This window comes from Cheilinus undulatus, linkage group 6 (assembly GCF_018320785.1).
Source record: "Cheilinus undulatus linkage group 6, ASM1832078v1, whole genome shotgun sequence".
NCBI classification, from domain to species: Eukaryota; Metazoa; Chordata; class Actinopteri; order Labriformes; family Labridae; genus Cheilinus; species Cheilinus undulatus.
The window spans coordinates 50,449,571-50,465,511 of NC_054870.1; the positions used below are offsets into that span (position 1 = coordinate 50,449,571).

The 15,941-nt window shown below is 39.1% G+C and overlaps 2 protein-coding genes across 5 annotated transcripts in view; one reads left to right on the forward strand and one right to left on the reverse strand.

The window, feature by feature from the left end:
- The window catches only part of vit (vitrin), an 80,817-nt gene extending 67,261 nt beyond the window's left edge, over positions 1 to 13,556 (forward strand). The window contains exons 19-22 of the mRNA XM_041789037.1: positions 1,968 to 2,071; positions 6,637 to 6,863; positions 8,501 to 9,014; positions 9,874 to 13,556. Of these exons, the coding sequence (XP_041644971.1) occupies positions 1,968 to 2,071; positions 6,637 to 6,863; positions 8,501 to 9,014; positions 9,874 to 10,052 (1,024 nt within the window). The 3' untranslated portion in view covers positions 10,053 to 13,556. The remainder of the gene's footprint in view (positions 1 to 1,967; positions 2,072 to 6,636; positions 6,864 to 8,500; positions 9,015 to 9,873) is intronic.
- Positions 13,557 to 13,593: 37 nt separating this feature from the next.
- Positions 13,594 to 15,941, reverse strand: part of strn (striatin, calmodulin binding protein) — a 73,830-nt gene continuing 71,482 nt past the window's right edge. For all 4 annotated transcript variants that reach the window (XM_041789042.1, XM_041789039.1, XM_041789041.1 and 1 more), the window contains one exon: positions 13,594 to 15,087. In XM_041789042.1, the coding sequence (XP_041644976.1) occupies positions 14,918 to 15,087 (170 nt within the window). In that variant the 3' untranslated portion in view covers positions 13,594 to 14,917. The remainder of the gene's footprint in view (positions 15,088 to 15,941) is intronic.

The following is a 15,941-nucleotide window of genomic DNA, read 5'->3' on the forward strand; positions in this document are numbered from 1 at the left end:
GACACTTTCAACCGAATTTTTGCCACTTTCTTGCTAATTTTCACTCACTTTGCCTTTGTTTGGCCACTTTTTTTGGCCTAATTTTGCCCATTTTTAATCACTTTTAAACCATTTTAACCACCTTTTTACAACATTTAACCCCTTTGTCCACTTGTAACCCATTTTTGCCACCTTTTTTGACACTTTCAATATATTTTGCCACTATGAACCAACTTTTTGGCCCCCTTTGTTAACCATTTTTGACTTTGTCTTGCCACTTTTTACCCAATATTGCCATGTTTTGTCATCACTTTAACTAATTTCTGCTACCTTTCAGGCACCTTTTGCCCACTTTTGCCATCCTCAGTTGTCTGGACCCCAGAAACCTCTCCCCTTTATCCCCCCTTATGGGCCACCTTGACTGTTATATTATTTAAAAAGTCTATTTTGTGTTGAGATAAATATGGTGTGCCTTGAGATTTTGACTTAACCTTAGGTGTGCCTTGGGCGAAAAAAGGCTGAGAACCACTGCTCTGAATGGACCTGGACATACATTGAGTTCAGTCCCTCTACTTTACAAACTTTGATTTACCTGCCATGGAGGCGATCAGTATAGCAATTTACTCATTCCTGCAGACCTCCTGGCTTTATCTAGCTGGATGAAGGGGGACAAGAGTCTATAGGAGTCTTGCATTGAGCTAAGAGGCGAACTGAGCCTCTTTAAAAAGAAAAATCCTCATTTTGACACAAACATGCTTTTAATTGAAACAGTGATGTACTATCAACCAAATAAACCTTGTAGGATAAGTGACAGGGTGACGATGTGTTGTTCACGAACGAGCCTGTGCAACGTAACAACTCTTTAATGTGAGCTCCCATTTGAGTGCCAGTTTCCTTTCCTCCATCCTTTGTCGTTATTTAATCCACAAAAACAGACCATGCACAAGCTTTGTGGGGCATCACTAGTCCAGGCTTTAGATGGAGGTGTTTTTCATTCCTGCCTGCTGCCGTTATGACTTTTTTAAACTACTTTTATTTTATACCTGAATATTTCAACAGTGTTAATTCATTGACTAAAACTATGACTAAAAATGTTCGTTGACAGCCTTTTTTTCCATGAGAAAAACTAAATTAAAACTAAAAAAAATAGATCTGTGATGAACAAAACTGACAAAAACTAAGTTTAGTTTCCATCAAGATGACTAAAACTAGACTAAAATGTAATGTAGTTTTCATCAGACATTAAAAATCCATGATATTTCTCCACTGTGGGTAAATCTGTCAAAAACAATGCATCTGTAATTTTTCAGCCTCTCAGCTGAAGAAAGCAGGGACCCCAGGTTTGGCAGGGTGCAGAGAACACACTATAATGATTTGATATCACATTTAGGCAAGAGAATAAATGCTTGAACTGAAAGTAAAGACTAAAATGTGAGGACTTTTTATGGACTAAAACTAGACTAAAATGTTTTGAGTTTTTGTCGACTAAAACTAGACTAAAACTAGAAACACAAAAGTAGCCTAAGAGTAAAGACAGTTTTGCTTTTGCATTTTGAACTCTTGGCAAAGGTGTAAACAGCCCAGAACATGGCATTGTTGGTAGTGCTACACTGTGCAGAAATCACGTCTTGCCCCCCAACGGGAGTTCTCCGCTGCTGCGTAATGCCCTCTGCAAAGAACCTGGAACTAAGCTGAGCCAAATAATCTGGGTTACTAGAAAGAGCTGCAGCTCTAATCACTGCAAGTGAGGCTGGACGGACATAAATAAAGCCATGTTTTATGTTTACAGCAGATCACATTTGACAGGGCAGTCTTTAATGCATGCTGGCATGACAGACCGCCTCTGTGTGTAGTCTGAGGGATCAGATATCAGTTTTTAAACTCAAAGCAATAAGGATGACCACTTCATATGTGAATGCCCCAAGCCATTATTTATCTCTGATAAGAAATAAAATAGTGTAACTTGGCTGTTGTTGTTTTGTGTGCAGTGATGACCCAGTGACAGAGATCAGTCTGAAGTCGTTCTCAAACTCCAGGGAGGTGAAGTCGGCCGTGGATAAGATCGTGCAGAAGGGAGGCCTCTCCAACGTGGGTGAGTGGCCCGCTGTCAGCTACAGTAAATGCCAACAAGTGCAAGTGTTAAAGAGAATAGGCTACAATTATCGCATGCTTTACTAGCCAGGCACATACTCACATGCAAGGATGGAATTAAATCTAAATTTGCTGTGAGACACTGTGAGCTAAATTACAGTCCTGAGTCTGTATGCCTTGTTTTTTTCCTCCACTCTGACAAAAGAGCGTCAGGCCGTGGGGGTCAGCGTTCAGAGGAAAAAGGCTGTTTTTCTGCTATGGTCAGTGCGTCACAAAGCATCCACTGCCACGTGTCTTTATGGCTTTCCAAATCCACATTCAAACACACAAAACTGTGTTTGTGTTTGCCCAGAAGTGCCCTCCAAACAGACAAGAGTGTGAGTGGCTGTAAATGCTCTATAGTTCCCAGCAGAGCCTCTTCTCTTCTGCTATCACTCAGACCACCAACAACACTGTCATTACCAGAGGATGGCACTATTTTTATCAATTCTATACAGATGCATGGGCACTTCTCTGTTCAAAATGTAGGTTTTTATGGCATGCAGCTGTTATTTTAGAAGATTGTTTCTCCACTGGAGGGAATGTGGGCTGAACATGCCCAAGTTTTCTGCTTTTGTCGCTGCAGTCAGACTTTCTGAAGGGCTGTGGGAACGATAATCTCACAAAATCTATCACTGATACTCGATATAGCATAAACATTGCTCTATTTTTAACCTCCTCTCCCAGGGCTAGGACTTGGGCTAAGAAGGTTTCTAAGATATACAAAACACAAAAATCATTATTTTTTTATATACTACATGCAAACTGAATTTCTTTGAAGAGGGTTATCACAGCCATGATTATGTAAATATTGAGTAGAAACTTTAGTTTTTATGAATTACAATTTTTTCAGATTTTTAAAAATTGTTACACTCGGGGTGTTTGAAGCCACAAATAGACACCATACATAAATAACAATAAAATACTAAACATTTGAATAAAAATCCACTTTTTTGGATCAGTTTTTTAATCAAGATCAGACTTGATCTTAGATATCAAATATTGATTAATCTTTACACATTTAACTCTTTAAATGCCAGTTTAAGAACAGAACCCGGATGTCTGTCATGTAAAATCACAAAATAAAATATTACATGCAAATTGGATTTCCTTGATAGGGATCATCACAGCCTTGAATATGTTAGTCCTGAGCAACTGTGATGTTTATACATCATCTTTTTTATTTTATTTTAATAAATCATTACACTCAGGGTGCTCGTGGCCTTAACATTGACACCATACATAGAAATAGAAATACTGCTCATTCAAAAATTCCACTTTTATTGCATTCATTTTTAGTCAAGATCAGACCTGATCACTGATGTCAGATACTGATCATTCTATGACATTTAACCATTTAAATGCCAGTTTAAGTGCAAAGCCCTGATGTTTATCATGTAAAAAAAAAAAAAAAAAAAAAAAATATTTTTCCACATAAGGGGATTTTCACTGACTTGAATATGTTAATAATGAGAAATGAATTTGTTTTTATGCAATTTATTTAACTTGTTTGATTTTTATTAATTGTTACATGCAGGGTGCCCCACAAATGGACACATACATAAATAGCAATAAAAATTCTACACATAAAAAAACATCCACTTTTTTGGATTATTTGAAAATGATCCAAAAAGTGGATTTTTTTAATTTGTAGAATTTTTAAATGGCAGTTTAGATACAAATGTTCTGATGTTTGTAATGTGATGAACACAGAATAATGAAATATTTTTCATACACTAATTGGATTTCCTTGAAGGGGATAATCACAGCCATAATCATGTTAATTATAAGCAACAACATTGGTTTTGTTAATGTGTTATTTTTTGTTTTTTTAAATGTTAATATTTGCAGAAGTTGCTACACACTCAGGGTGCAGATGGCCAAACATGGATGCCACACATAATCGCAATAGAAATACTACACATCTTTAAATCCTCATAATTCAACCAAATATTTTAAATCAAGGTCAGAGCTGATAATGAACATCAAATTTTGATATATCAGTGTTTTTAAATAATAAAGGTGCTTTCACACCAGGCCAAATCCCCCCCGTTGCGTCTGTAGTCGGTCTGATCCAGCAGGTGGCGGTATGCACATAGCTGGTTTACAAACCTGCCAAAGAGGAGAAAGAGGAAGAAGCTACCATGGCGAAGCTTGTTCATGTTTTAGCCCGGTAAAAAGTTCATCCTGCCAACATGGAAGTTTTTAAAATCACTTTTTAAGATGCTGGCAACGTCGCTCATCGCATCTAAACATCCACGTGCAGCTCAGAGAAATAAATGGGCTCGCGCTGCGCGGATACAGCGGTATAAGAGGTGATAGGAGACTTTTATTGCCTTTGCATCTCATCTTACTGAGTCCAGTTTGTGTTCATCTGTAAGGTGGGGCATAACTAACCGTCTGCTGACTTGATTCTGAGGATTTCCATCTTTTATTGACGAAAATGTGAGCAAACTGCCACGCTGGAGAAAGAAGTTTAGTTTGTAAGATGAAGTCATAAAGCGTGACACACTGTCCTGTATCCGGGGAGAAGGGTCTAGCTGCAGCCGCAGCCACGCTGCGTACAAAACACGCCCCATTGATCCATACAATAAATTATTTCTAATCCTAACCAGTGGAAATTAAAATGCTAAACCTAACCTAAAGCTAGTTAAGGCCTTTCTAAACTAATCTAACCTTAAACTAAGCAAATAGCACAAGTGGGCGTGTTTTGTAGGGAGTGTGTTTGGAGGGGGCGTGGTTGGTACCCGCGGCTGCAGTTGGGTATTACTGTATCCGGGTGCGGTTGCATTCTCATCCGACCGCACCCGAGACCACCTCCCCAAGTGAGACCGGTCCCCGGGCTCGGTTCGTTTGTGTTCTGACCAAAACGAACCGGACTCTGGGCTCAAGTGCTCCTAGTGTGAAAGCCACCCAATGAAATGTTAAAACACTGCCCCCATAAAAACCAAGGGGAAAAAGCATGCAGTATCACCTCATGCTAAATCTGTGAAAATGGCTGGCATTTGATGACAACAGGAGAAACTGCGATTTTAAAGCAGTGACTCCAGAATTAAAGCCTAACATCTTTAAATGCATGTTTTTTACTCCAATGGCTAGAGGAGCAAATATTGTGGTTTCACTGGGACATTTCTGGACACCAGCAGCCTGAGTGTATACAAAAAGTCTACAGAGCTTATTATTGACTAGTTAAAGCGATGATACTCAACGTGTGGCTCTTTGGTGATTTCTGTGGCTCTTTTATGTCTTAATTTTAAATATTCCCCCAGAAAATCTAAAAAAATAATAATAATAATTTTTGCCATTCAATACCACTTTTTTACTACCTTTTTGCCCATTTTTGCCACTTTTTTCCAATTTTTGCCTCATTTATCCAATTTTTGCCCATTTAAGCTACCTTTTGCCATCATGTACAACTTTTTGCCCATTTTTTTCTGCAGCTTTTACCAATTTTTTTTTCCCCACTTTTAGCCCATATTTGCCCTTTTCACTATTTTTCCTCCCCATTTTCCACCCATTTAAGCTCCCTTTTGTCATTAAATACCACTTTTTTCCTGTTTTTTGCCCATTTTAGTCACTTCTTTTTGTCACTTTTATCCCATTTTTGCCCTTTTCATCACTTTTCACTCATTTAAGCTACAATTTGCCATTAAAAACCACTTGTTTCTTATTTTTTCCCCTATCTTGCCACTCTTGGCTGCTTTTTGCCTATTTTTGTCACTTTTCACTCATTTTTTGGCCATGTTTTTGCCACTTTTGGACCATTTTTTACCATCTGTAACTCATTTTTTTGTCACTTCTCACCAATTTTTGCTACTTTCTGACCCCTTTTTCTTGTTTTCTTCCCCATTTTATTCCCCTTTCACCCATTTTTTTGCTTTTTGACCATTTTTTTCCTTCCTTTAACCTATCGTTATTGCTACTTTAAGCTTTTTTTCACCACTTAGATTGTGGCTCTTGCAAAGGTATTTTTCAACAATTTTGCTCTTTGGTGAAGTCGAGTTGAGTAACACTAAATTAGAGGTTCTGACATTATAGTTTCATAATTCTATTGTAAAAACTTAACCTCTAAAATGTCCGTTGTAGCAGTAAAACAATAGAAATAACCAGAAGAGAGAACAAATAATGACAACAATTGGCCTCAGCACCCTCTATAAGGAAATTAACCTTCAATTATTGAGGAAGCCTTCATGAGGTTTTTCTTGCTTTGTTTATTTTTCTTCTTGAATTTCATCGCTGCAAATTACCCTTTAAATGAAAACAGAAATATCATAGAAGTAGATTTCTTCTAAACATATGCAAAGTTAGAGGTAAACAGTTCATAAAGTTCATTTTAAAGTCTATATTTTTAAAGGGTCTGTTTGTGTTGGGTAATAGTAAAGCTCGTGTGTATTATTTACAGTATGTCAAGAACAGCTGTGTGATTGCTTTAACTTTCTTTCCTTGAACATATTCCTGCATTTGAACCCCAGACTGGAATCTAGCCTGGTTTTAACGTCTCTCTGCTGCCCCCCGGTGTCCTGACAGGAAAAGCCCTCACTTACATCAACAGGCAGTACTTCAGTGATGCGAACGGAAACCGAGGGGGGGCTCCTAACGTGGCCGTGGTTCTGGTGGACGGCTGGCCCACAGACAAGGTGGAGGAGGCGTCTCGGCTCGCCCGGGAGTCGGGCATCAACATCTTCTTCGTCACCATCGAGGGACCGGACGACAACGAGAAACAGAACCTGGTGGAGGCAAACTTTGTTGACAAGGTGGGATTTTTATCAGCTCAGTGATGATATTTTAATGAACATTTTTAACAGTTTTTTTCTTTTGCTTTAAGTAGAAAGTAGTCAGTGTTAAAAATAAGAAATTAACATATTTTGTGATTGATTTGGAATGAAACAGGGACAGAAAAGGAAAGCTGAGTTTAAGACCTCTTTTTTATGCTTTAGCTCATCTTTTGCAAACAAATCAAAGAAAACATTATGTTTCCTAATCTGTCAAAGGAGGAGAAAATATTGAAGAAAAGTCAGGCGCTAAGTTTATTTATAGGGGTCGTTAACGGTCTCCAACTTAGAGCAGATTTAATGCCCTTCTTTCAACAGCTTCACTAGATTACTGACAGAAACTATGTTGATGATAGAACCAATTAAAATACAAGATTAGTTGATAACTTTAGTTTTTATATATTTTGAAGACTTTTCTTTGATTTGGTAGGGTGTTTGCAGGTTTTCATTACTGCTCTGTGGTTATCATTGCAAAAAGCTAAAATAAACTTGTTCCAGGAAAACTACATTTCCTTCTTCATCAACCTCAAGAAAAGTCATCACAAACTGACTTTTGTTTTTTTCTGAAAGGAGTGTGGAGATTTTTTTTCCCGTGCTTTCTCCTTCTGTCCCTTCATTTGGGTTTGTGGAATCAGGGTAATCTTTGGTTTTAAAATCTTAATAACATCTCATTTTCCTCTTGTTATCCTTGAGGATGAATGAAGGATGGCAGCTTAAACCTGAAGATGCTGCTAGTGGCAAGTCAGACACAAAGACCACAATAAAACCCTGTTTTCAGAAAGAGCAGCCTCTCTGCAGACTTCTGTTTCACACCCATATCAGGGGATATCCAAACTATGTCAGAGGATCTTCTCTGGCCCATGTTTGATTTTTAATTTAGAAGAAAATCAAACTTATGCTTAACTGTATTGCCCTATGGTTTTGACTGTAGCTTCTGTGTTATATTAACCCTTTAAAGCCAAGTGTATCATATTTGATACACCTCTGATACACCTCTAATCAGCAATTATATACTGAAAAACCCTTTGTAGGGATTAATTATTTTAAAAAGCCCCCCAGTGGTTTATCAGTTGCCAAAAAGTCTTTGTGCAGAAGTTTTAGGCACGTTTGGGTGGAAATTTGAGGCTGAAGTAAGGCATGTAATGGCGAGTACGCCCACCTTAGGGCCCCATCGAGCGGGAAGGAGGATTGACACAATCCAGGTCATGCTCTGGATGTCTTTATACACTACCAAGGGCTGAAATTTTTCTTTATGTGGCATCAACTTAAAAAAAATTTGGAAACCTTTGCCCTGTTTCTTTGAAAACGGAGTAGACCTGCATGTGTCTTGAACGAGAACTGAGTGGAAAATGTTTAAAAATGTCATGTATATTTAGGTAATGATAGTTCTTTCAAGATTGTTTTATCATGCAAGTGAGATGTTTAAAATTACAACTCCAGTAAGGAGTTTTAGGGGGCTTTGAAACAGACAGATATCTCTAAGATGAGCCACTCTGTCCACATGTGGTGCCAAAATAACACAGGCAGAGTGGTTCTACATGCTCATATGCCTGAAAAGGTTTTTTAATAGTGAGTAAATGTGTTTTTTCTTTTAACACAGCATGTCTTTCCTCTTGCAGGCCGTGTGTCGGACCAACGGCTTCTTCTCTCTGCCCGTCAGCAGCTGGTTCGCTCTGAGGAAGGCCGTGCAACCGCTGGTGAAGAGGGTGTGTGACACGGACCGCCTGGTCTGCAGTAAAACCTGCCTGAACGCCAACGACATCGCCTTTGTCATCGACGGCTCCAGCAGCGTGGGGACCGGAAACTTCCGCACGGTGCTGCAGTTCGTGGCCAACGTGACGAGGGAGTTTGAGATCTCTGACACGGACACGCGGGTCGGAGCTGTTCAGTACACGTACGAGCAGAGGCTGGAGTTCGCCTTCGGTCAGTACAACAACAAGAACGAGCTGCTCAACGCCATCAAACGTATCAACTACTGGAGCGGAGGGACGAGCACCGGGGCCGCCATCACCTACGCCGCAGAGCAGCTGTTCAGCAAGTCCAAACCCAACAAACGCAAGATCATGATCGTCATCACAGACGGACGCTCCTACGATGATGTCAGAATGCCCGCACTGGCTGTTCATAGCCAAGGTCAGACTTTAAACACGACATAACCTGAAAAATAAGACCAGTTTAGGAAGATTAGGTCAGTTTAGCATAATTTTTTTCTTTATAGGCAGTTTTAATTTTGCACTTATTGCCATTATTGTATCTGGCGATGGTTCTGGGATTCCCTTGTCCACCCACGAACCTTCATGGAAAGTATCAAGCAGGAACAGCACACGCTCCTGCCCTTCTTGGAAAGCCAACAAAGAGAGCCTAAGGAGAAAAGCAGCAAAAACTCCAGAGCAGAACAGGCATCAGTGACAACAGTATGACATTGGTAAAGTCAGATGCAGGTTAAAGGAGGAGCTGGGGTGGAGGAAGGTTGCAAAAAGTGGCTTGCTAAGGGAGCAGCAAAGAGAAGCCAAGAGAGAGTCCTTTAAAAACAGCATTAGTGTGATTAGCCAGTGGTGTGGTTAGAAGTGTATCAACTAGCCATCAGCTGACGATAATTATAAAGCAGGACTTGACCCCTTGGCCTGCCTGAACTAATTCTGTATGCTCAGTTATTTCACTGCTCATTTATGGGAAGTGATGTGGCAGTCTTTAACGCAGCAGCCAGTTCTAACATGTTGATTTCAGGCAAACACGAGTATATAATGAAGAAAGTATTAGGTTTACTGTAAGCATGCCTTTAAAGATGATGCCAACAACCCAACATATACTGCAGCTTGATGTAACTTCACATTCTCTAAAGTGGTGCCCAGGACTTTTTATTTTTGTTGCTGTGGTTGTCATAATGTCTGATTTTTACTTGTATTGTACATAAATTTCAATTTCTGGTATTTCACCATGACAAACACATGAAACCAGTGTGTGTTAAATCTTCTCTCCTCCTGTCTTCCAGGTGTGATCGCCTACTCTATCGGCATCGCTTGGGCCGCCCAGGATGAGCTGGAGTACATCGCCACCGACCCAGACAAAGAGCATTCCTTCTTTGTGGACGAGTTCGACAACCTCTACAAGTTTGTTCCCAAAATCATCCACAACATCTGCCAGGAGTTCAACTCACAGCCGAGGAACTGAAGACAGACGGAGGGGAGACAGAGAGGCAGAGGGCCGTCTTTACTGAACTCTGAGTGTAAATCTGTTCTCTCTGTCGCACACGTGGTGACGCTGGATTGGCTGCAGCGCCTCGTATTTCAGCAGGGAGAGGTTTGAATTTAGGTGAGGAGTGTGGGATTGGACTAAACAAATCTTAAAGTAAAAGAAAAGGCATGGTCCCTTAATGCAGTTGGTGCTAAAGGTACAGGGTGACATCTCATCTGATGTGGTGTCACTTGATCTCTGCTGATGCCAAAAAAAAAGTAGACTATTCCTCATAATTTAATGATGAAACATAAGGAACACTTAAGGGTTTCAAGTTGTGGCTGAGGGCTTTATGTATATTTATGATAGATTTAATAATGCTTTTATATGGCTTAAAACTGTTAATAACAACTAAACATAAGTTGCCATGCTGGGAATAGCCGGACAATTTTGTGAACACTTCTTTTTAAGATCACATTATTCTAATTGGATATATATTATCATACTCTAGTTTTGACTCTTGACTCTAGTCAAGCGAATAAAATGACTTGACAAAAAGGCACAAAAAACATCCATATCAGAACTGTATAAAAGCATTACAGAAGTTAATGGCTGTTAGCTTTATGCTAACACATAATGGAAATTGCCATTGACAGGCTAACAGATAGCATTCTGGTCGTGGTAATTTCGACTAAAGAAACAATCTTTTGACCTGACAATTCCACGTTAAACTCTTTGTTAAATTTTTCATTTGCTCACCAGTGGTCAATAATAGAGATAATTTCCTAAATTTAGAGAAGTTAAATTAGTTCTTTAGCAGCTGTCTTCATCTTTTATTAGTCAGTGGCGGCCAATAAACAGCATTTGGATACGCCACTGCCGTCCCGTGGTAGCAGGGCTGCATTACAGCTAATCGTCAGTGAAAGTTTGACAATATGAAGGGTTTAACGGTTGATTTTTTTAACCTTCACTATATAAAACAAGTAATCAGATTTTTGAATATTCAAAAATTTTGTACCCTCACTCATTTGGACTAGCTAGCTGCTGACTTCTGCTGTAGCTAATATGCTAGCTAGTGGTGCTGACAATAGCATACTCTGTGCTATTAATCCACCTGGCACCAACTTAGATAATTTTTATCTTCAGGAATCTGAAAATTGGTTAATTTATTTATTTACTTGTTTCTAGCCACGAAAATTCATATCGACACAAAAATATAAACATAGTTCAACAAAGCTAACTTCACCATTGAGCATAAATATTTTTGATTAACTAATAAATTAAACAAATTATATTTGTTATGCATACAATGGTGTTTTATTGGCACTTTAATTTTCAAGATAAAAAAGATTATAAAATAGTAAATTTATGAGAAACAGACTCAGCTTTTTTTTTTTTAGTTTAAGGAGTCAGTCTAAGAATCATCAGTCATCAGAATCATAAACTCAAAAATTCAAGTTTATTAAGCCATAAATTTAAATTATTTAATGTTTTGAATTCAAACTGAAAATCATAGTTGGTTCACCTCTGCTTACAGAAATGTCTCCTCTAAGTGCAGATGACAATGATAATGTGAAGGTTCTGGGCTAAAATTGCAGGTATTTCCTTATTGATCAGTCTCAGAGAAGAGTGTAGTTTGCTTTGGCTCTCAACTGTAGAATTTGTGAACAACATATTTCATTTATTCAGTCATTTAATCTTTATTTTATCTGGAAAATCACTGAGGCCATTCCTTCATTTTTGAACAGAATGATACAAAGAATATCAACAACACAATTAAAAACAGTTACATTGAAAAGCAGAGTAGGTAGGTAGGAACTTTATCATCATTGCACTATACTGAAAATGTACTTAGTCAACAATCACCTACTTAGCTGCAGAAAGATGTTATACGTGATGCCATTTTGCCAATTCAGGCTTTACAAATGAATAAAAACTAATGCCTATTGAGTCTTACAGTTAGAGGGGCCCAGCCCACCTTTTCAATGCAATGACTCTCACCAGTACTTCTTTCCTTCAATGCAATGGGTGATACTCAACTTAATAATCTTATAAACGCCATATTTTTATTCTCGTAAATGTATTGCTTTTTAAATGTTAAAAAAAAAGTTGTTTTTTTTTCTCGTAAACTTATTACTTTTTAACTCAGATTTTTTATCCCCCTTGAAAATTAACAGATTGTCTTTATTATTTTCATTTTCCAGTTTTTTAGTTCATTTTTCGTAGTGTCATGATGGTGAGGGAGCATGGCCAAAGCCTGGAACTCAAAAACAGAAAAGAGGAGAGAACTAAAACACAGGTCACACAGGACTTTTATTTTATTTTATTGACTTTTGTTGTAATTTCTTAAAGTGTTTTTTAAAATGATAACACTGAGAAACATTTCCCATGTGTTTGTTTTTTCCCCAGTGCCTCTGCTGTGAAAACATCACAGAATAAATTTGAAGGTACAAGTTTGTAAAAGAAATAGAAATTCTGCAGCCAAAGGAGATTTTTTCCTGCCTTAACAGTCAAAAAAAAAATGCTCTCCATTGCAGCATTATTAAATAATTCATAAACATAAATAAATCCCTTAAATGCAACTTGGAGACCCTTTCTAAAGATTGCCTTTTTAGGACGTGGAGCCAAAGTGATAAACTGACACTAAGCTACTTTACTGGGACACGGTGCTCGCAGAGAAATGTAGATGTAAAGCATGCCTAGCACTTCTTCTTACAGCTTAATAATACCTTCATAAACCTAATAATAATAACATGCTGCATTTTATATAATTCTCTGTATAGAGGATGTCCTTTTGTAGAGTTGGTGCATTTTGATCTTTCTAATAGGAGAGATTTTTTAAGTTGGGACATTGTTAAAGTTCCTCTCTAAGACGACAGCGCTGACGCTGCTGTTGATTGGAGCAGCAGTTAAAACGGGGCTGATGTGCAACCAAACGTATGTAAAAGGCAAATCAACAGCAAAGAAGCAAAGAGGTGGACTGGTATGAGAAAGGAGAAGCTCGTGTATTGTTATGAAAATCCTAATTTGCTTCTCAGGATTAAAGAAAATGTCTTACCGGCCTTGTTTCAAACTTTTCAGTTTTTTTTTTTTTTTTTTAAAGAGTATTTATAATTTCTCCCTGTCATGTCCAGTTTGTACATATGCATATTAAAAACCTTTCGCTAATAATGTTCAGATATTTGATCAATATTTTTTTGCAATTTTTAATAAAATAAAGAAAATGGAGTGAACCTGAAGAGGCTGATTTATCTTGAATCTTTTACACTGAATTCCCAGCTTACTAGAAATAAACACAAAGACCTAAACATAATAAAGGTGTCAATGTGACTTTATAATAATATCTTAGAAAAACAGTTTCCCTGCCCTACAGCAGAACAGCCCAACAATCTGAATAAGAAGCAGCTAAGTGAGGTCTGATATCAGGGCCACACTGAAGATTAATGCCAGCATGGACACACATACTGATCACTTGGTGTCCAGACCCCTGATACTCCTCGTCGGTGTTGGTAAAATGAGGCACATCAGAGCCCAGTTGTGGTTTTACAGCAGGTTTTATTTGAACATACTTTCATATACAAACCAGTGACTGAGAAAATGGCTCATTGAAGTCGTACTCCACTCGTACAACATCTTGATTGATTCGTCTTTTAAACCCAGGATTGTTTCTCTCCTCACAGTTTACAGCAAATCGCAACATCTCGGACATTTCTCTTCCTTCGGTGTGTGATGGTTAACTCATTATTTCAAACAGTCCTACAGTACTGCACTAATTTCCTGCTAAACACTGGACTACTGTAAATATCCGGACATGATACATCACGCTGTCGTCGAGCATGTCCACACGGTTGGGGAAAACTACATACAGTACAAGCCATTCAATTCAAACAGGAGCAAAGTGGCCAAAATCAACTCCTAATATGGACATCTAGAACCAAGTCTGATTGTAATTAAATAACCAAGATGGTTTACTTTGGACACTTATGTCTGTAATCGTACAATTACCTCTAATGAACAGACGGTATATATTAAATAGTCTGTATTAGTCTACCAGCTTTGCTGTGAAATGCACAAAATTGATTCCCCAACCACACTTATCAAAAGGAGCACTCAAACTCACGCTGCACAGTAAATTTTAAGACTGAATATATATTTTGTTTATTATAAGCATTTGTAATTTTACATCCAATGTTTAAAATCGACAACATTGTGATAACCGGCTCCAATTCTCCGTCTCCGTCCCCTCCCCGAAACAAAGCTTGTTAAAATAACATCATCCCAGACCTTTTTAAAGCAAAGGCACATTTGTCGAAACGTGTTTTAAAAAGGAAAATAAAGGCAGGCCAGCAAGCAGAGTCCGTCCAGGAAGCAGAGAAGAAGAAGAAGAAGAAGGAGAGGGAGTGAGAGGCTTCCACGACAGCTCCAGCGAACTTTCAGTACCCCGAACTTCTGGAGACGAAGCCCGACTCAGAGCAAAAGGACTGGGTTAGTCTGAGAGGAGAGGTCAGAAGGTTCAGAGTGTGAAGTCACAGGGCGGTTCTCCTCTCTGGTCTCTTTAACGCTTGTCCTGAGCCTCCCTGCTGCAGAGGTTAAGTCTGTCTAGGAGGGGGGGTTGGGGGAGGTTCACCCAGGCCTGCCTGGATGGTCGATGAGGGACTTGGTCAGTTCTCCTCCTCCCCTCTCCTCTGTACGGAGAGTCATGGCCCGTTTGAGGCTAGCGGCTACATGGTCTAACAGTCTGACATGAAACCAGAGGGCTGTGAGAGGCGGGGCTGGACCCGTGCCTCCTGTGTCTCTATTGGTCCCTGATCACGGGAGGCGGAGTCAGTGAGCAGAGCTGCAGGTAAAGACGCAGCTCCACGTCATACAAACACTTTGGCGAGAGCGTCTGCTCCGGCGCTGGCGATGTAGCATTTCGACGGGTGAAACGCCACGTCGTGGATCGACTCCTCGAACTTCTTCCTGTGAGCCGTGAACTCCTGGATGCACGTTTTACTCTCCAGGTTCCACAGACGGATGGAGCAGTCATGACCTACGGAGGAGACAAAGAGTTAAGAGGCAGAGCAACCAAAAGATCAACAAAATTCTCACCAGTTTAAAATTCATCTCTGAGTTTGTCTTAAGGCCGGCTCAGACTGCACGAATCAAGCCAGATTTAAGCCCGACTGCGATGTCGCAGCTCGTCGTCAAAACTCGGGCCCGATTTTAAGAGTCGGGAACGTCAAACCGTCTTGTAGTGTGACATAATTAACGACGTGCCCAAGACTCCTTACGATTCCTCACGACCACGATTCAACAAGACAAGCATGTCAGAATTTTTCGTACATCGTCGTCTAGTTTGACACCCCCCAAAAAAATTGTGTCGTCTGAGCCGGCCTTTACATGGCCTCGGGCTAGCAGAGCTCTTTTCCAGTGGTTTGACAGCTCTAAGAGCTAAGAGAACTCTTAAAAAGGTGTTTTAAGCTATTATTGGGTTCTGATGTTGAAATGATTTATTTGTACCATCTGTTAATGCTTTAAATAACTTTTTCTAGGCCTTTTTGCCACATTTTATCAATTTTGAGCACTTTAAACCTGTATTTGCCACAAATGAACCAGTTTTATCACTTTTTTCCTCCTATTTTTCCACTTAATACACATTTTTGCCACTTGGAACCCATTTAGACACTTTTTAAACCCTTCTCACCACTTTTTATTCATATTTTTTTTAATTTTGAATTAATCAAAGCATCTGCATCCAGATTTTAGTCCCTATTTGCTTCTATTTCACCACCTTTTCTGCTTATTTTTTTTGCCACTTTTAGCCCATTCTAATTCTGTTTTAAGAGAAGGGGATTAAATTTTGAGAAAGCAGGATAGTACCCTCCCTTTATGGGCAGCCTTCCT